The 12,569-nt window shown below is 45.1% G+C and overlaps 1 protein-coding gene across 1 annotated transcript in view; it reads right to left on the bottom strand.

The window, feature by feature from the left end:
* dpp6a (dipeptidyl-peptidase 6a) overlaps window positions 1-12,569 on the bottom strand; it is an 848,482-nt gene that overhangs the window by 608,663 nt on the left and 227,250 nt on the right. Inside the window, exon 3 of the mRNA XM_078537068.1 lies at window positions 11,289-11,387. Within this exon, the coding sequence (XP_078393194.1) occupies window positions 11,289-11,387 (99 nt within the window). The remainder of the gene's footprint in view (window positions 1-11,288; window positions 11,388-12,569) is intronic.

Raw genomic sequence — 12,569 nt, 5'->3', positions numbered from 1 at the left:
CCTCACTCTTAACTTCACATAGCAGGACCTTTTCCCAGGTTCCTGTCCTTCATTTGACTAGAAGGTCTTCTTTGGACTTTCTCTTCTTCCACTCCCCTGGGCTTGTTGGGTTTTCCTTAGCTTGCAACTTGCTATCTGTCCCTTTTTAGGCTGTATCGGCTTCATAGCTGCCTTAAAATCAACTGAACTCAGGCAGCTTCCAAAACAAACAGCTGTTTCTCTTCTTCTGGGTGTGTGTCTGTGGGAGGAACCTGCCTCTCTGAGCCCCTCTTGCTAGGCAACAGTCCAATCCTTCTATCCTCATACGTTTACTTTTTCTTTAGGGGTTGTAAAGCTCCTCATTAGAAATGTAAGCACCATTCTAAAGTGAAACTAAAACTCCATTTGACCTTTCTTAACACACAGACACAGAAATACAAATCAAACTTAAACTTTAAAGCTAATACTCATTCCGAAAACCCACAAAATATAAATATAACTTACTTAAACTATCTCTATTTCCTAACAAATCTTAGGATGCTTTCTCCTTTACACATAGCCTCATCTCCTTTATACATGTTTCTCCCTTTCTAATGTAAATCCCATTGTTTAAATATCTCTTTGCAAGTTTACTTTTTTCATAACATAAATCTTTCATAGTACTCATATTATCAATAGTCTTTGGGAAAAATAAACACACTGTTTGGCTTAGCCTCTGTTGGCTAGGTGTAACACCTTACCATCTCTTTGAAATCCATGACTCTGGTTTATCTAAAAACGCAAATGTTCTTCACACCTCACATTCTAAAACTTCAACCATGTTTATATATTTAGCATTTCAAACCTAGTTTCCCTTCTGATACATCAAAGCAGCTGGGCCAGCTGTCTGTAATTCAATTAAAACCTACATACACACCTACACACAGAGAAACTAATCCAAACCTCACTATTAACCTACCTTTACAATACATTACTATAATGCTATGAAAATTATTATATTTTCATGGCACCATCCCCTAAGTGCCCTTGAACTAAGTGGCTTGCGAGGCCATTTCAGAGGTCATTAAAGAGTCAGCATATTGCTGTGGACCTGGAGTCACATGTAGGCCAGACCAGGTAAGGATGGCATATTTCCTTCTCTAAAGGGCATTAGTGAACCAGATGGGTTTTCACAACAACTGATGACAGCTGTCATGGTCACCATTACTCAGATGAAATATACAAACATGCGAACGTGCAAATTAGGAGCAGGAGTAGGCCACTTGGCCCCTTGAGCCTGCTCCGCCATTGGAAAGCATATAAAGAACAGCAAAGAATGACAGAAAGATTAATAAGGTGGGGGGGAATTAGAGTACAAGAGAAAGCTAGCTAGTATTATAAAGACAGATAGTAAGGGTTTCTATAGATATTTAAATAAGAAAAGTTAACAAAGTGAGCGTTAGTCCTATAGAAAGTGCATCTGGGGAATTGACAATGGAAAGTAGGGAGATGGCAGGTGAATTTTGAAGAGGTATTTTGCATCAACAAAAGTAAGATGCCATAAATAGCTGTAAATCAGGAAATGGGAGGGAGGGCGGAATTCGGGAAAGTTATTATCACTAGGGAAGTGGGTTTGAACAAATTGTTGGGGCTGCGGGCTGACAAATCCATGGGTTCAGATTCACTTCACCCTAAGGTCTTGAAAGAAGTGGCTAGTAAGATAGCTGATGCATTGGTTTTCATTCTCCAATCTTCCCTAGATTTGGAGATGGTTCCATTAGATTGGAAAATAGCTAATTTAACACCTTTATTCCAAAAGGGAGGAAGACAGAAAGCTAGAAAATACAGGCCAGTTAGCCTAACAACGGTCATTGGGAAAATGTTAGAAGCTATTATTAAAGATGTTATAGCAGGGCACTTAGAAAAAAATCATAGCAATCAGGCAGGGTCAACATGGTTTTGGGGAAGGGAAATCATGTTTAACCAATTTATTGGAGTTCCTTGAAGGAGTCACATTGCTGTGGATAAAGGGGAACTGGTGGGTGTGCTGTACTTAGATTTCCAGGAGGCATTTGATAAGGCTGGCGAGGACACCAGCCCCAACATGGTTCAGGTGTAGACCATCCCAGTGGCACAGATCCCACTTTCCCCAATACTGGTGCCAGTGCCCCTCAATCTGGAACTCACTTCTCCCACACCTGTCTTTCAGGGATGCATTCATTTCTTTAATCTTATTTGTCCTATGCCAATTTGCATGTTCTGTTTCTTAATTGGGTGCCTAATCCCTCATACTGATGATGCAAAGCCTCCTTCCTCATCCTGCCTATGTTGTGAGTACCAACATGGAACACAGGATCCTCCCCCTCCCACTGCAAGTTCCTCTCCAACCCTGAGCAAATATTCCCAAACTCCGGCACCAGGCAGGCAGCATAGTCGTTTGGACTCTCACTCCTTGCTACAGGACAGTGTCAATCTCTTTTACTCTACTGTCCCCTACTAACATTAAATTCCTTTGTGCTCCCCCCCACTTGAATGGCTTCCTTTACCACAGTGCCATAGTCAGTCAACTCATCCACCCTGCAGCCCCTACTCTCATCCAAAGAACCTCAAACCTCTTGTACAATTGCAGAGACTGACACTCCTGCCCTCTGGGTCCCCTGCCCTGTCTCAGTTACAGTCCTTCCTAAGCAGGAGATCTTATCCTAATGGGTGTGTCTGCCTAGACTCATTCTATATTACAGCTTTATTAACTGAATACAAATCCCACCAGCTGCTGTGGCAGGATTTGAACCCATGTCCCGAGACAATTAGCCTTGGCCCCTCAATTAGTAGTCTAGTGACATTACCACTACACCACCATTTCACACAGCATTAGCTGGCAGGCCTCTAAACAACAGGTTAGCTGACTGTTTCAACATGGTTAAATTATGTAGTGAGTGAAAACAAGTCTGCAAATCTTAAGTGAGGGCGGTCAGGATAACGTTTACCCCACAACCAGATATAGGAATGACGAGGAGATTCAGACATACACAGATGCATACATGCTGTCACGTACACTAGGTTATAGGGAATGCATTCCAGAAATAGTGAAGAGAAATAGTTGTGCCATGGTTATGTCACTGGGGTAGCAATCTTGCATCAAGTTAATAAGCCTAGAAATAAAAAGCTGATATCAATAAAAGTGATCATGAAGATTCCAGATGATTGCAAATGGGCCATTTGGCTCATTAATGTCCTTAGGGAAGAAAACCTGCAGTCGTTATCCAGTCTGGCCTATATGTGACTCCACTCTTACACTAGTATGGTTGTGTCCATAACTCAGTCAGGCCAGTGAGGGATAGACAATAAACCTGACCTTGCCAGAGATACCCACATCCTAGGAATGAACTCTAAGAAGGAATTTAAGAAATCCAAGCGAACCTGTTTCTCACTGAAGTTAGTGTCATGTCTTCAGGTAAGCTCAATTCTTCTGTGCTTCCATACTCAGAAGAAGCGCAGGTCAGAGAATTATTAACCTGATCACTGAGCTTCTCTTCAATCTCAGTTCCATGAGCAAAGTACTTTTGCAGCCTTCCATTTTGGAATAAGGCTTCTATTTTAGCATAAGGTTTTGCATTTGAATGTGTCATCATTAACAATTAGGTTTCTAAAGATTGAAACTTTGGCTGGAATTTTCCACTCCACTGCCGGCGGGCGTCATGGCGGGCGTGAGTGGACAATATGGCATGAAGGCCAGAAATTGGTTTTACGCTATTGTAAAACCTGGTTTGCGACTGTCCGCTCCACCCGTCGATGGCGGGCCGCGTTTCCCGCCACCACACGTCAGGAACCTAATTTCAATACTTTAGCATCTCATTATAAGTCCTGCTCACCAGAATCCTCCCCCCATGCTGGACCATTACACCAATGTGTTTCACAACTGTACACAAGCAACATGCACCTGGTGAACGGCACTTTGCTTGGGACTTCGAGGTTTGTTTGTTTACTTTGCTTTGGGTGTGCTGCATGGTCATCAGCGCCAGGGTTCGCAGGCAGCATCACATCACTGTTAGGGAGGCTCACGGGCAGGTCTCTACTTACCAGACCAGCCATAAGGCGGGGGTGGCTTTTCAATGGCTGCAGGACTAGGACTTGCTTGAGAAAGGGGGAGAAGTGGCCTCAGGCAAGGGAAGAGGCTGCATGTTGAAGACTGTACTGGGGAAGGGGGGATATCCCAGGGTGTGCAGGGCACATGTTGCTCTGTGCAAGTGGCCTCAAGAGGTTGAGGGCTGAGGAGACAGTCCCTAGAGACGATAGGGCCAGATGGAGGTGTGAGGGTGTGTGTGAGAGAGTGAGTGCTATTGTCCCTTGAGTTGGCAGAGAGTGAGATGTTAATGAATGTGTGATGGGCTTGTGAGTGTGTGAGTTTAGAGTGATGGGATGGTTTCCTTACTCTGGCGGCACGGATGAGATCATTCATCCTCTTTCTGCACTGGATGGCCAACCTACTCGGTGCAGCATTGGCACTGACAACCAGCGCCACCACATCACCGCCTGGAGTGATGAGATTGCTGGATCTCCAGTGGCCAGAGTGGAGGTGGAGTACATCACGGCGGGCCTCCAAAAGGCATTCCAGTGATGGGTCACTGAACTCTTCTTGGCTTTCAGGGCCATGTCTTGACTGTAGCAGTCCTGGGCTGCAAACATTGAGAACTGTGTGCGCAACTGCAGTTTAGATATGGCGCATGGAGTGAGCAAATGGTGAGGTAATGGTGTGGTGAGTGATTCAGGGGCTGCCCATCAACAAGATGGCGTATTTCCTGTGGCTGAATAATTAATGAGGCGGGAAGTGGACAATACGGTGTGAAAACCCCTCCATTGCCAGCGAGTGAAATGTCTATTTTCACGCCCGCTACCACACTTAGTGCAAATCTGGGACAATTCCGCCTATTGTCTTGTCAAGTCTGTCCTCGGAGCATTCAATTTAAGGAGGCACCCATTCGGTTTTGATATCTTATACTTTACTGGACGGTTTTGGGAAGGCTTGGAGGAGTCAGAGGTCAGGTTTTGAGGGCGGCCTTAAGATGTTGTGACAGAATACGAGACTTGAGAGCCTGGAGTTTCTGTTCGACTGCAATGGTTTTTTCCAGTGCAACTCCCCTGAGATCAAGCACAAAAGATCGCGGTATTTTAGCACAAACAGAATTCAGCACAACTTGCCTTTCTGTGATCTATTGTGCCAGTTTTAAAAACCATCACGCTAGAACCAGCCCTCATACAAAACACTTGCCATGCCCTCCACACCCTCAACACCACCCCCACCCTCCACTCCACCACCCACCCCCACCCCCCACCACCTCACTGGGTGGACTAATTGTCACTGGGGGCTTCTGCGAATTGTGCTCATTCACAGAGTTTTGAGGAGAAATTACACTGGATGGAAGGACAGTGATAGGTACATTTCAAAAGGTTTTGAATGTATTTTTTGAAGTTAATAAAGAACTGACTATGCTGTACCCCAATCAAACTAGAAAATAGTTTTGTTTTAGAAGTAATTTTCAGTAATTTAAAATCACAGTTGGTTACTAATGTATGATGGATTGACACTGTGATTTAAAACGGTCATTTTTTTGAGCTAAACGCTTCTTCAGCTGTATTAATCAAACTGCACCAAGTTGCGGCTGTTAAATAGATCAAGGAGCATTTTACGAAGCAATACTTCTTCTTTTTGAGTAAGTTACGGTTTAAAACACTGCCTGTTGCATTCGGCCGTATGCAAACGAGTGAATGGAATCTCATGTATCAGAATTTTACAGCCCTGTCGCGATGGGGGCGGGGCGGGAAAATGCGACGAGCCATTTAGAAGTCCATTGACTTCGGCGGGACTGGAAAATCGGGAGGGACCGCGAAATTCCGCCCATTGAAGAAAAGACTTTTTAAAGCAGGCACTATTTTGAGCAAAACTCACACTGGAACTGCTGCTTGTGCCCAAACGGACATTCTACCCCAGAGAACACAACTGATAAGAGGCTACCAGGGGAACAAGGACAGGTAGTAACTAGGGTGTCTTTTTAATCTTTATAAAGGGAGACGCAGAGCCTAGATTTTTAGTAAGCTCTCGGAGCAGAACTGGATGCAGTCAAGTGTAAAGGAAAGGTACATCGAGCCTGATCATCTCAAAACCTTGGGATGTTAGTTAGGTCAGAGGCTAGGAATCCTGCGGTGAGTAACTTATCTTCTGACTCCCCAAAGCCTGTCCACCATCTACAAGGCACAAGTCAGGAGTGTGATGGAATATTTTTCATTTGCCTGGATGAGTGCAGCTCCCACAACACTCAAGAAGGTTGACACCGTCCAGGACAATGCAGTCCACTTGATTGGCACCTTTTCCAAAAACATTCACTCCCTCCACCACCGACGTACATTAGCAGCAGTGTGCACCATCTACAAGATGCACTGCAGGAACCCACCAGGCTTCCTTAAACAGCACCTTCAAAACCCACAACTGCCACCATCTAGATGGATAAGGGCAGCAGGCTCATGGAAACACCACCACCTGGCAGTTCCCCTCCAAGCCACTCACCACCTTGACTCAGAAATATATCGCTGTTCCATCACTGTCGCTGGGTCAAAATCTTGGAACTCCCTCCGTAACAGCACTGTGGGTGTACCTACACCACATGGACTGCAGCGGTTCAAGAAGGCAGATCATCGCCACCTTCTCAAGGGCAACTAGGGATGACCAATAAATGCTGGTCTAGCCAGCGATTCCCATGTCCCATAAACGAATAAAAAAAGGTTGCCCATAAATGCCTTATTTACTGTTTATTTGTATAAGTTTTGTATTTGAACTGCTTTGCTTTGTGCATTTCAGTTTCTTTTACAAGAATAATAAAAACACATGCTTTGGAACAAGGCTCCCTCTAGTCTCAAAGTATCAAAGACCAAAGATCTAATGTAAATTACTTACAAATTTCCCACTGGAATTTGGAATTTATTCTTCTGTGCTCTATTCTTTATAATGATGTAAATCACACAGAAGCTGCAGGAGAGGTTCATCATTTACTCTTTACTTTCTGCCTTCACTTTACAATTCATTTGAACCCATTCTCACTGGTTATGTATTTGAAGAGCGCATGTTGATTCACCCCGCCAATGAAAATCAGCTGAAACTAGTGAAAACGGCAGCCGTATCGAACAGGGTTCTTACCAAAATGACCCCAGTGCACTGGGAGCAACCAGAAGAACTGGGAAATCCAGCTGGAAATCAGTGCCACTTGATTTTGTCAGCCAACATTGGCTGCGGATGGTTGTGATTTACTGGAAGCAGTTGACTTAACTGGGAGCTGGCTGTCTGAAGTCCAGACACTGTTATTCTCCGGTATGGTCGCCTGCGTTCTGAGTGTCACACATGCCTCATATCAGACTAGTGTTCTCCATTTTTGTGTATGCCCATGTGCAACCGACGCGGCCAACCGTCCAATATGTACTTTCCTCGCTTGTCCTGGAATTTGGACTGCTGGCCAGTGTCTCGCACAACAAGCGTGGCGGTGGGTAGTCCCACAGGCCCAGGTGGACAGGGGTGTCCAGAGGCCATGTGGGACTGAGTTGGGTGGTCTGCCAGGCCCGAGCGTGTGGGCAGTCCACCAGGCCCATGTGTGTGGGGATGCTGCCAGGCCCACAGGTGCTGGAGGCCCAGCAAGCATCAAGGTGTCAGGGGGGGGGTGGGGGGGGGGGAATTTGGCTGGCCCGTGGCTGCAGGGGGTCCGATAGGCCCATGGGTGCGGGGGTCTAGTGGGCACGGAGGTGCAAGGTTCTGGTGGGCCTGTGGGTGAGTGGTGCGGGCATGGAGGTGCGGGATATCCAGTTGGTTCCCTAATGTCCCTGCTTTCCTGGTCATGAGTGTCAGCAGTATGCCCCACCCTCAACAAAATGTACCTTTTTTTCCAGCAGAATTTTACCTGCCTCCATCATTCAAACCAATTAATTCAATTGATACAACACAATAGGTTTTGCAGGCATAAGATAACTCAAAGTCCCATGAGCCTTTGCAGCTTCTGCCCCCAATTTCCCCCAGTTCGCTAGAGCTACTTCCTGTCTCGGCCATGTGGCAATTGCAGCACCAGCATGGTTTTCACTCGGAACAAATTTCAAGCATTTTGGTCTGTCACGAATCTAATTCTAGCTAGGTTTTTCCATGGATAATTGCAATTGGACCACTTGCAGATGGTTTATACTAAGAGAAGGACAAGTACAAAAGGTCAGTGCTATTCAGGTTCTTTTATATTCATTCACGGGATGTGGGCTTCGCTGCCTGGGCCAGCATTTATTGCCCAGCCCTAGTTGCCCTTGAGAAGGTGGTGGTGAGCTGCCTTCGTGAATCACTGCAGTCCATGTGGTGTAGGTACACCCACAGTGCTGTTAGGGAGGCAGTTCCAGGATTTTGACCCAGCGACAGTGAAGGAACGGCGATATGTTTCCAAGTCAGGGTAGTGAGTGACTTGGAGGGGAACTTCCAGGTGGTGGTGTTCCCATTTATCTGCTGCCCTTGTCCTTCTAGGTGGTAGTGGTCGTGGGCTTGCAAGGGGCTGTCTAAGGAGCCTCGGTGAATTCCTGCAGTGTATCATGTAGATGGTACACACTGCTGCTACTGTGCGTTGGTGGTGGAGGGAGTGAATGTTTGTAGATGTGGTGCCAATCAAGCGGCCTGCTTTCCCCTGAATGGTGTCCAGCTTCTTCAGTGTTGTAGGAGCTGCACTCATGCTGGCAAGTGGGGAGTATTCCATTACATTCTTGACTTGTGCCTTGTAGATGGTGGTCAGGCTTTGAGGAGTCAAGAGGTGAGTTACTCGTCGCATGATTCCTAGTCTCTGACTTGCTCTTGTAGCCATAGTATTTATATGGCTAGTCCAGTTCAGTTTCTAGTCAATGGTAACCCCCAGGATGTTGATAGTGGGATATTCAGTGATGGTAATGCCATTGAACATTAAGGAGCGATGGTTAGATTCTCTTTTGTTGGAGATGGTCATTGCCTGACACTTGTGTGGCACAAATGTTACTTGCCACTTGTCCGCCCAAGCCTGGATATTGTCCAGGTCTTGCTGCATTTGGACATGAACTGCTTCAGTATCTGAGGAGTCGCGAATGAGGGGGGATCTCATAGAAACCTACAAAATTCTAACAGGACTACTAGACAGGGTAGATGCAGGAAGGATGTTCCCAATGGTGGAGGAGTCAGGAACCAGAGGTCACAGTCTGAGGATATGGGGTAGATCATTTAGAACTGAGATGAGGGGAAATTTCTTCACCCAGAGAGTGGTGAGCCTGTGGAATTCGCTACCACAGAAAGTAGTTGAGGCCAAAACATTGTATGTTTTCAAGAAGGAGTTAGATTGGGGCGTCTTAGGGCAAAAGGGATCAAAGGATATGGGGAGAAAGTGGGAGCAGGCTATTGAGTTGGATGATCAGCCATGATCATAATGAATGGCGGAGTAGGCTCGAAGGGCCGAATGGCCTAATCCGGCTCCTATTTTCTATGTTTCTATGAATGGTGCTGAACATTGTGCAATCATCAGTAAACATCCCTATTCCTCACATGCTGTATTTCTCCCTGCACCCTCCCCACTCTCTCTCTCCTCCCTCTCTCTCTCCCTCTCTCTTCCCCTGCTCCCTGTGCTCTCTCCTCTTTAGCCCCCTCTCCTTTGTTTCCTTATCCCTCTCCCCTCCTCTCTCTCTCTCCCCTCCTCTCTCTCTCTCTCCCCCCTCTCCCCCTCTCTCCGCTTTCCCTCTCTCCCTCTTCCGTCTTTCCCGCTCTCTTTGCCTCACCCTCTCTTCACCCACCCTTCACGCCCCATCTCTTCACGCCCCATCTCTTCACGCCCCATCTCTTCACGCCCCCTCTCTTCACGCCCCCCCCTCTCTTCACGCCCCCCCCTCTCCTTCCCCCTCTATTTCCAACCGCTCATCTCTTCACCACCCCTCCCAAGACCCCACCCTCCTATTATTTGAGCAACACATGTTGAAATCCTAGTTACACAGCAGACAAAGTGGGATTTAACAACTCCAGATCATTCCTAAACCAATTAAATAATAATCCAGACATCACAAATTGTTTATTACTGTGTTGGATTTTTTTTGATAGCAAGTGCTGAATGACTTAGATGACTGAGCTCTTGATTGTCAGGGCTAGAAGCCACTAGGCCTTGAATTGCAGTAAGGCTATGTGGTAGGCCCAAAGCTGTATACAGCATGCTCGCCACATGGTCACAAGTACTCTCCTCCACAACAGAGACCTGCATCTTTGCAAACAATGTGGTGCCAATGTAAATCTCTCCCTCTTTTCAGTAGCAACCTTCATTTGCAAATCGGAATAGAAAATCTGCATCGCAGCCATAGTAGGAATTCAACTTCAGGGGCTCTTGAGTTCTGGAGCAACAAACCAAGAGTGATGAAGAACAATGGCGAGCAGGGGCAATTAAATGCTACACTGGGCAGTTTTATTCTACTCTTCCTAGGCAACTCAGAAGTTCCACTTAATTCAACCCTGTAAGACGCAGGTTGGAAAGGTCCCAATGCAACCCTATTCCTCACATGATTCAGGTCCTCAATGAAGTGCTTAAATGATTAAGTTTGTTTGTGCTTCAGTGCTTGTAGTGTAGGAATATTTTATTTATGATTTTAATATAATTGTAATTCAACATATCCCGTCCACCACTTTCCTGTCTGCTGCTGAAATTGTTTATTTTTTTCTCTTAATACATGATTGTTATGTGTTTGCAGGTTTTTAACTAATTACTTGGCCTGAATAAAATTACATTTCAATTCAGCCTTTAGGCTGAGATAAAGGTTGTTGAATAAAATACCATTATTATTCTTACTCTTTTAATTTACCATGGCATTATATGCAATCTCTCCGAAATCTTAAGACCCCATTAGACCTGAAACTGTTCATGACCTGATCCTTCAGCTTGATAACAAATTCAGTTCAGAACAATGCATTTTTTTTTTGGCAAAGAAGCCTGGAATCAGTACAGCGCAAATGTGAAGTCTGCCTTCACGGGATAAAAATTCCTTGGTGACACCAGAAACGCATTGCAATGATTTGCTTTGTCTGAAATATCTAGCAAACCTACAAACACTATTTTCCAGAGGAAGAAGAAATAAGAGGAGATATTCACAAACGCTCTTGCAATGTCACCTTGCAAAGAACAGACAAATTCTTAATTTGTGTGCCTGCATGTGTACATGGGGTAGTGCCAATAGTACACATATTTTACACATCCTTTGTTGTACATTTTGACCATGGCACTTTCCTAGACCTCCCCACCTGATAAACCCATCACTCTACCTACCGTTAATCCACTTGGCCTCTACATCGTGAATCTGGAATTCTTCGCTGAAGAGATCCTCAATTCTCACCTTCGCCTTCAATGCCAGGCTGTTATCTTCAGCTGTGAACAGATGCAAAATAACAAAGAACAATTAGACTTATTTATTGTTATATATCCAGAGACAGAGAGGACCATGGCAGCTCAGGAAAAGAATGTCTGAGGACGAGAAAGAGGGAGGTGTTAAGAATCAAGAAACGCTTTTAATTTTTGTTGCTTGTTTTGAAATTTTAAATGAGACAAAAAGTGCCACATGTGAAAAGTGCAAACTAAAGACCTTGGCTGAAAGTTGATATATGAGGGAACACACTTATGCTCACATCAACTCACTCTCCCAAAAAGTTGTCAAAGCTTATTACAAGCCCCGTAGAGACCAATAGCTTTTAAAGACATATTTGAATTTTAAGTGGCTGACTGGAAGGTTCACATGGCAAGATTCCGAGGTTTAAGACTTTTTCTGTCATAAACAAGCTAAAGGCAACATTGACTAAGCACAATTCGATAGGCAGCTTGTACTCTAAAATACAGAAAAGATCTCCCGTTTAACTTTTAAAATGTCTGAAAATTCCCCTCCACAATTACACCTTTATTCTGTCCCTTAAATGTATACTTCATTTCCAGAAACTAGTCCAAAGCCATTCTCAGCTCCTAATAGCTTGCTCCCTTTTCCCTTTTCTAGCTGGGCAACTTCAAATATCCCAGAGCTGACATGTACATGCAGGTTATCCTGGAGATTCCTCCCTCTAGCCAAAGCTAGGTGAATCTTCCAGCTTTATTTAAATCCTCATGAACTTGGTCTCTTTAATCCAAGCTCCCACCTGCCTTCTGCATGGTGAACAATAGAGACTGGTTGCCTTCATCTGCTCTCTCCCTCTCTCTCTCTCTCAGGTTCTTGCAGAATTACCTGTCTCTGAGGTTCAGGGATATCTTACGAAAGATCCTACCCGATATTACAATGGCTTGCTATGGACACATCCCCTCTAAAGCCCGTCTCCATAGAAACATGGGCCTTGTAACAGACAAATGCTAATTAGCTATCCTCGACCATCCCCTCCCCCAACAACTCCATTCTAACTTGGAATTAAATAGACAGTTTAAAATATAACTATTTATAAAACCTGACACTCCTAACACCTCCCTATAAGACTTGGAGACTAAAGCAGTCTGGGCCTCACTATCCCCATTGCAACCAAGGCTTGCTGTCAAGCAGGATTCGAAGAAGGTCACACGACCCACTTCACTACT

The sequence above is a fragment of the Cetorhinus maximus genome, chromosome 3 (assembly GCF_964194155.1).
Source record: "Cetorhinus maximus chromosome 3, sCetMax3.hap1.1, whole genome shotgun sequence".
NCBI lineage: Eukaryota > Metazoa > Chordata > Chondrichthyes > Lamniformes > Cetorhinidae > Cetorhinus > Cetorhinus maximus.
The sequence above is the reverse complement of the archived record's forward strand: the minus strand, read 5'-3'. Positions and strand labels throughout refer to the sequence as shown.